General features: G+C 41.9%; 2 protein-coding genes across 3 annotated transcripts in view; both read right to left on the bottom strand.

Annotated features, from left to right (window-relative positions):
* Positions 1-469: 469 nt before the first annotated feature.
* LOC103389710 (uncharacterized) lies at positions 470-3,428 on the bottom strand. The gene is made up of 6 exons (XM_008325250.3): positions 3,091-3,428; positions 2,434-2,538; positions 1,907-2,028; positions 1,640-1,801; positions 1,325-1,551; positions 470-1,012 (listed from the first exon to the last, which is right to left on the bottom strand). The coding sequence occupies exons 1-6, from the start codon at positions 3,155-3,157 to the stop codon at positions 916-918; spliced, it is 780 nt and encodes a 259-aa protein (XP_008323472.1). The 5' UTR covers positions 3,158-3,428; the 3' UTR covers positions 470-915.
* Positions 3,429-4,068: 640 nt separating this feature from the next.
* The window catches only part of LOC103389723 (FERM and PDZ domain-containing protein 4), a 42,257-nt gene continuing 38,073 nt past the window's right edge, over positions 4,069-8,252 (bottom strand). For both annotated transcript variants that reach the window (XM_008325265.3, XM_025062810.1), the window contains one exon: positions 4,069-8,243. In XM_008325265.3, the coding sequence (XP_008323487.3) occupies positions 4,969-8,243 (3,275 nt within the window). In that variant the 3' untranslated portion in view covers positions 4,069-4,968. The remainder of the gene's footprint in view (positions 8,244-8,252) is intronic.

Here is an 8,252-nt window from a genome sequence, read left to right as displayed (position 1 = left end):
CTTTAAGTATTTTTATGGCGGCAGTGAAATGCAGTACCAAGTTTGTGTAAATACAAAACAATCCTTCGATTTACATTTGAAATATTGTGTGAAAAAAACTGTAAGGATTAAAGCATTAACATTAGAAAACAGTCAAGAGAATATTATTTATCCATTAAAGAACACACCACTGTCAACTACTTGAATGGCAATGCTGCTTCCCGAAATATCCATCCATCCATCCATTTTCATCCGCTTATCCGTTACCGGGTCGCGGGGGCAGCAGTCGCCCCCCAAATCACATTGCACCGTACCAACCCCCCAAACCTTCCTGCGGGTGGTGACTCCACTGGAAGGTACCAACCGCCCTAACCGGGATTCGAACTTGCCTAGGAGGTGAACCCTGGGGTTCCACACCAATGACAGAGACATTGACTCTGGGCCAAAGCGCCACCTTCCCGAAATAAAAAAAACAAAAACAATGTTTATATATTTTGCACCAACATCTTTACTTTATTTAAATAAACATTCAAGTTCTCAGGACAAATATGCACCAGTGCAAAAGTGGAAAATAAAACTGACACAAAGACACACACACACCCTAGAAAGACACTTGACAGACAAAACACGTGACAGACAAATAAAAAAGACGAGTTTCAAGTATAATCAACACTAATAGACAGCACAAAGCAACAACAGAATTATTGTTTTTTTTCTTAAATTTCAGTTGTCAACTGAACTTTTCTCACAGCATGAAAAGTAAAGAGTGATGTAAACTGCGTACATCAGCTCTTCTCCGTGGGAAATAGTCGTGAAATAGTCGTCTTTGTCAGTATTCTTTTCCTTTTGCAAAAACAGCAGTAGAACAACCCAGTAAAACAATTTGGCCCTTTACATTCAGGTAGCACCAGAAAAACAGGTTTTTGTTTTCCATCATCATTTTGCATCTGAGTTGTCTGCACGTTCCAATATTCTCTGCAGCTCCTTAACACAAGGAACAATGGAGTGGCTGTGTAGCTGAGCGATCTTCAACCTGGAAAAAGCGGAAGAAACAACAAATAGTATTTTAACAAGCTGTGGTTGGAACACTAAAAGTTGATTATAACCCTAATAAAATATAGTAGTATCCCTATGACATGGTCTTTAACAACAGGTAATTACCATTGATAAAATTTATTTTGAGCACATTCACAATTATAGTGACTTTCAACAAATGATAACATGTTTTGAAGCATTAAAATGATTATAAAATATCCAACACAGTACACAAACAAACTGTGTGCATACTGGAATCTTGAATACATGTCATTTCCATGCAGTGCGCGACACATCATAACTCTTTCACCTTCTGAGAAGCTCTTGACCTCTGCTGGGCTCAGGTTGGTAGTGCTGGAGTGCCGTAAGGCACTGAGCTGCCAGAACGCTGTAACACTGTTCCTTCACGGCGTTATGGTTGACCGTATCCCACTGGGGCAGCTCGCTGGTGTAACGCCATGCCATGAGTGCGTGCTGCAGCACGGCGTCCCACTCCTGGTTCCTCAGAAGAACTTGGCCCCACTCCTCACACGACACCTGACGATGCAGGAGCAGGAGGTCAGTTTTGTGTGATGCATAAGTATTAAACGCCTTCATCACAAATTTCGACACCACCAAGACTTACTTTGAATGCCAACAGGTGAGGGTACGCCTTCCTGTAACAGTGGGCATCCCTGTTGGAGCCAAAACGCGAATATGGAATGGACCTGTAAATGTTTGTCTTCTTCTGCTGCAAGTCCTCCTGGAGGAATTTCATCCCTGAAGCCATGTTTCTGGACTCCTGTCTCTATTGAATATGATCAACAACATAATAATGGTCAATTGGCTTGAATGGAAAAAGAAAATAAACCCCTCCTTTAGTTGATGTACAATAAACATCATGAACCTGTACCTGCTCCACTGAGATGAGTGACTTGATTAAAAGTACCAGCTGCTGTTTGGACAGTGGGGTGTGGTGCTCACTACACTGCTCCTCTACTCTCTTATGCCACGCTTCGTCAGCAGGCAAGTTCACTGCAGAATAAAAGTTGTGGTTAGAAATATAAACAACAGTCAAACAGTTTGATGTCAGCTTGAAAACAAAAAATTAAATGCTCCATCATTACATTAACGGGTGAATTAATAATAGGCATTGCATATTAAAGAATTTCCAGGTCATTACTTTTAGACAATTTGTACATTTTTTCCTATGTTAACCTGAACCAAACTTGGGGACAAACTGCATAACTGAATTACCCTGGAAGTGGTACACTTTTTTTAAATCATGTTCGTAACATATGACAAAGATCCTCTAAATTTTAGAGGATCTTTGTCTTTAGAGTCTAAAACATAACATAATGCAATTCTATAACTTATTTACAGGTTAAAAACTAATCTTGTAAGGTTAAAGGTCATTGGCAGGATGACTGTGTTACTTACGCTGCTGCATAGACTTTATGTTTGATGGTGCTATTCTCCGCCTGGCAAGTGGACAAGGAGCCAAGCGTGCACTCAGGATCTCCTGGTAGGACCTCCTCATTGGAGCTGTAAAAATGGACCAAATAATACTAAATTAATGATGCTTTCACAGAATTTCTAAAGGAAACGTTCTTATAACCTATGATTCCTGCCCCTGCCAGGTGCAAGTTCTAACAACCTGCACCAAAATGTGGAGATATAATAAATGTAATAACTTTCTGTGACCATGTGAAAAACATGGAAACATAACTGTCAGGAAATGCTTCAGTAGAGTCAAAATTCGAAGTAACTGTTACAGACGTTACTTTTAAGAACAAGTGCACCATCTTTCATTGACTTCAGCGGGTACTGCATGTGGCTCCAGTTTCTATTAACAGTTTTTAATCACAATTACTGCTTCTGATACTTCCGTTATGTGTTTTATTTTAACAATAAATTGATACAGTGACGTCGTCAAAATGTTTTTACAAAATGTTTACCAACAGATGCATTACCCCCTGCCCCCTCTTCGTAGTCGGGGGCTAGGGTATTAGCCAAATAACAAAGCAGCGAACTCTGTCAAAAGACACACAAACACTAATGAACTTTTTTTAAAAATGTACTTTTCTTCAAACTCACCTGGAATCTTAGGCTGCGGAGCAGGTATTTCCACCAGGGCTCGTCGTGGCTGACACACAGCTGCCATTGTTGTTCGCAGAACTTTAACCCTCCACCAGAAGAAGACAGAGGAGAACTTTACCTCCACCGAGCCGGGAATCCACTTCAGCTGCAACGGGGATCCTCCTCGGACTACCTGCAGTTTATTTCAGCCACGTCACCACTTTAACCAAGTACACTCACACTTACTCTGGTGATTAAATAAATTGCAGAGAGTAAAAAGGGACTCTTGTCTGCAACTTCAGCCTGCACGACCACAATGCTGATGAAGAGGCGCGCCACAAGAGTTACCGCGCGGGCGGGGTTACTCCGGAGGCTTTGATCTGATTGGTCGACGTCACGTAAAACGTTAAAGAGGCGCCCAATATGCAAATACATGACACCGCCCTCTGCTGGGCTTTGATAGAAAGGCAACACAAACAAATGGAAGTAGTTAATAAAAAAAATGAATTCAAACCTATGGAATGTATAAAAATGTATAAAAATAAATAAATAAATATGAATAAATAAATAAAAAGGTTACAGTAGTTTAATTAAACCACTGTTTGACATTAAAGGCAGATTCCCAACAGTGGAAAATGTTCTAATTTCTTTGGTCTAAAACTGAATATTTATATATCTTTACATATACTTTTTGGTATATTTCAGTTTGATTGTGTTCTGAGGGATTTTTGAATACCTAATATGTGCTGTGCCTAAAAAAAGGTTAGGAAACATTTAATCAAACTAACACTGTGCCCAGTGCAATAATGGGTTTAAAAAACAATATCATTAAATTAGGCTAGTTTTGTATGTTAAATAACCTCCGTAATCTATAACCAAACCAATGAGTTAATTATCTTAATGTGAAACTATGGAGCCACCAGTGCTGGTCTTTTATAGGCGATACATTAACCTAAGACACCTTAATGAAAGAAAGTAACAAAGTAGACAAAAGTATTTGCAAAACCTTTTAATAGGTTTGTGAAATATGAAAAAGAAAATATGTCATCACTGCAATATTGATACATGTGAGAAAAATGATGCATTTATTTGAAAACAGATGAAAAAGTATTAGAAAGAGAAATATTGAATGTGACAACCTGGAAAATTAGATCTAGGTGTTGTAATAAATTAATCTGCGTACACAACAGAGCAGACGTTATAGATGATAAAATATATAGCAGTGAGAAATGCAGTGCAACGTCTTTATCCCTGTATTTCCACCATGTCCTACAGATATATATATAGTTAGATATAAACAAATTATTTTTCTTTCAAAGCATCTGTATTTAATAACTCCATTAAATGCCATTTAAATTTCTGCATGTATCTTTAATTACTTTAAATGATAATTATCTATGTCAAAGCTGCACTTTGATTTAACTGAGTTAACTCCCATATTAATATAAATTATCTAAAAAGCAGAATATCTATTGGCCTTATGAAAAATGCTACAGCAGTTATAATTTAATATATGTACAATAGAAACAGTTTATAACTTACATAAAGCACAGGTAAAAGTGTATTCATAGGTGACATTTAATATCACAAATATCTGTGAGTTTATGGCTTTGTAAAATATGTCATTCTTTTCAGAAAGAGCAAATGCAGTCAGATCGAACCGCCTAACCAGCATCTAATACACACATTTTAGAGTATTATGCATTATTAGTAATAAATACACGTATATCATACAGGTATATCAATAAGCCATGTACAGTTGAGATATACATTGAGATATTGTGATATGGAGAATATCCAGAGGTAATACAACCAATATGCTTTTAACAAGATACTTAAAGACAGACTGCCACCGACTTTATAGGCCACACTACAGAGCAGGAGTAGGAGTAGCCTCTACTTGCTGAGCAGCGTTTTAAGGGAGCGGGTGAGTGTATTAGCAATGGCGGACATGGTACTGGAGTGACGGACCAGGGCTTTCATGCTGTGCTCCCCTGGTGCTCCCACCGTGGCTGCCTCAGCTGCCTTCAGCAGACAGATATAGTTCATAACAACCTCATCCACTTTTGCAACGACTTCCCTCTGCTGGTGTGGAGCTGAGGCTCCAAACCCTCGAACCAGACACATGCAGGCCTCACCTAGACAGCACAAAACCTGGAAGCTACACGTCACAGCTAGCAGCATCTCCTCTGGGCTGCTGTGAGCCTGGGCCATCCTCCGACAAGCTCGGCCCAGTTCTTTTGACTCCACAGACAGAAGTTGCTTGTACTGTGACACATCCTGGAGGGGCATTTGTGGACCACGATCGCAGCGACCTACGCTGGATCTCACCAGTGCAATGAGCTCACTGGCATCACGGCGGACATCTGTGAATCCAGATGGAAAGCTATACATGCGGTCTTTGAGAGTATTAATCCGTGCAAGACGGTCACTGAAGCTCATGTTACTGAGGACCTCCCTGTATAGCTTCTCGCCAGCTCCTTCTACTGTTGAACCACAGGACCTCATGGTTGAAGAAGTCACACCTTCCATTTCAATGTTAATATCATCACAGCTTTTCCTGGGTCTCTCCCACTCAATCTCATCCTCTTCACCCTCACTCTTATGTTTAAAGAAACAATAACTAAAAGGGCCATTGCATCTCCAGGGACTAGTATCCAGTTTTTGAGAACTTTTTATGTGTTTTAGGTCTTTTTGCAGTGGAAATACCACTGATGCCCTTCTACCATCTAATCTACTGCCCATGGACCAGCAGGTGGTGTTGGAGGACACGGAACCTTGGGAATAACTCTTGGAAAGACGCTTTCTTGTCGGCCTCTTTTGGCCTTTAGTGTCAACTTGCTGGGGTCCAGATGGCAGCAAGGGCTGTTGACTTCGGCTTCGGGTGAGCTTATCAAAAAGAACCTCCACACTGCCAGAACTTGTTGTGACATTGCTGGAGCTGCGCTTGAGTTCCCGTCCTCTGGGCAAGCTGTTGCCAATAGTGTCTGTCTGGGGCAGCGTAGAGGTAACACTCTGCATGTGGTTCTGATTCTGTTGGGACTGCATAGTATGGATGGAATTTTGTGTAAGCCCTACATTGCTGGAGCTTGTCTTAGTTTGAACAGGTGGAGGTGGTGGAGGAGGTGGAGGAACTTGACCTTGTAAGTTGGGAGCTGGAGATGTACTACAATTTCTGCTAGAAGAAGATATCTGCCTGGTAGAAGCTGATGGGTTTTCAGCTCTTCCTATTGAGGTGCTGTTGAGTTCTGCTTGTTGACCACTCACACTGTGTTCAAGTGAGAAACACAGAGAGTCTTCTGGGCGATGATTAGGAGATTGACAAACCCCATGTTTTGTCCTTGGCTCTGCTTTCAAACAGTCTTCTAAAATGCCACCAGGTTGACTCTTTGACCGCCGAGGGCTACGGTAAGAGTTAGCACCAACATTATGGCTTCCAGCTGGGATGAATTCCCCATTGTGACTAATAGAGTTTTGCTCACCTTCAAGACCAGAAAAAGAGCCCCTCCTGTATGTTGTGGCTGCCCTGAAAGCTAGGTCTTCAATTGGTCTTTTGTGATCTAGCATGTCAGGACTTCTCTTAAGTTTGGCAGGAAGTGTGACTGAATGGTAAGATCCTGCATTTTTATTTACTAGTTTTGTGTTCGCAGTATTAGAATTTGGGCTGTAGAATGGAGAAGACGTGGCAGAGGGCATGCATGTGCAGCGGGCGATGGTGTTGCTCTTATTCTTAACCAACTCTGCCAAGTGAGGGTTGCTCGTGATGAGGCGTCTTGTGTCCTTTTTCATGGAGCCAGAACTGTGCAGCTTCCCTGCCTGATGCATCTGACTAACTGTTAAATAGTTGATTAGTTGTCTGTAGGCATCACTGCCTTCCTTCTTGTTCGATCCTTTTAAACTGGTCTGTTGTTTAACCTGCAAATCACTCTGGAGCTTCTTGTTTTCAACACTTGCATTATCCCTATGCCTTGATGGTTTGTGTGGGATGATTTTGCCTGGTTCTCCTCCAGCGGGAGGTGGGTACAGGTTGGGCAGCATCTTCCAAAGAAGAACAGGATCAGCATGTGGGTGAAAATCTTTTCCCTGCATGTTCTTCCCAGTGATGCTGTAAGGAATTCCTGGTTTGCTTTCTTCATTTCTCCGGAGTAATGATGAGGAAGAACTGGAAATTACATGTCGGTGACACTGTTGAGGTCTCGACTCTGCAGCAGTTTGGCCAGGTGGTGAATCATTGAGGGTTGCACAAGCACTGCTGTTAGTGCTGCCACCAGCATCTAGTGATGAGCACACAGAACCCTGTAGTGAACTTTGGGCTTCTCCTTGCAAATTTGAAATCCTTTTGGCAAGGTGATACTCACACAACCGTGCTACACTTTGCTGTCTAGACATCGGTTGATGGTCATTTTGTCTCTGACAGCCTTCACCTCTAGATTTGTTGGTTGGTGAGACCAGTGATGCTACAACTAGGTGTTCTTCTTGCTCACTTGACACAACTTCATTATCTGCTGCACAGTTTTCACTGTTCAAGTTTACACTGTCCAAGCGGCTGTTGGAAGTAGAGGAAGAAGGAGAGGGAATTCTATGATGGTCAACAGAAAAACATTTAGCTCCAGAATTTGCAGTTTTAAAGGGATTCTGTCTTCCTTGACTTTCTCCTCTTTCATAGTACAGAGTATGACGGTCTAAGCCCAGGTGGCTACCACTGTGGTCTGTTGCTCCACGCTGCCCTTCACGCGTGCTGAAGGTGTTGTACTTCCCACGGGAGTCTGCAGACTTTCTGTAATGCTTACCCCCTGGTGTGGTGGATTTTGGACGTTGAAGAGTAGATGAGAGGTTTGTCCTGGATCCTGTGCTAAGGCTGTTCTGCCTTGATGTTGTCGGATCCAACTGGAGGGTCTGCCTTGAAGGAATTGCTGGAGGCTGACGGTGCCTTGTTGGACTGAAGCTGTTGTGTTGTGTCGTTCCTCCTGTTCCAGGTGAGACAGGAAACTCAGTTTTTTCCTCAAGCAAAGGTTGGTATCCTTCCCTTGTGGCGACCAGAAGACGCAGATGGCTTTCGCCGAATCTGTGAGAAGCAGCCATTTCAGAGATTTCTGTAATCTCTGAGGAGTTAGTCTCATTTCCAGAATCTGAGGACGATCCTGGGCTAAAGCCTCGAGCTGAGAAAACACCTACAATAT

The sequence above is a fragment of the Cynoglossus semilaevis genome, chromosome 14, assembly GCF_000523025.1.
Source record: "Cynoglossus semilaevis isolate Cse_v1.0 chromosome 14, Cse_v1.0, whole genome shotgun sequence".
NCBI classification, from domain to species: Eukaryota; Metazoa; Chordata; class Actinopteri; order Pleuronectiformes; family Cynoglossidae; genus Cynoglossus; species Cynoglossus semilaevis.
This window is presented reverse-complemented; position numbering and strand designations above follow the sequence as displayed.

Excerpts from the sequence above, each read along its gene's own strand:
- LOC103389710 (XM_008325250.3), bottom strand. The coding sequence starts at position 3,157 with ATGGCAGCTGTGTGTCAGCCACGACGAGCCCTGGTGGAAATACCTGCT. Across the intron at positions 2,539-3,090 it reads TCCGCAGCCTAAGATTCCAG|CTCCAATGAGGAGGTCCTAC; the intron begins GTGAGTTTGAAG and ends CCATTTTTACAG. Across the intron at positions 1,013-1,324 it reads GGTCAAGAGCTTCTCAGAAG|GTTGAAGATCGCTCAGCTAC; the intron begins GTGAAAGAGTTA and ends CGCTTTTTCCAG.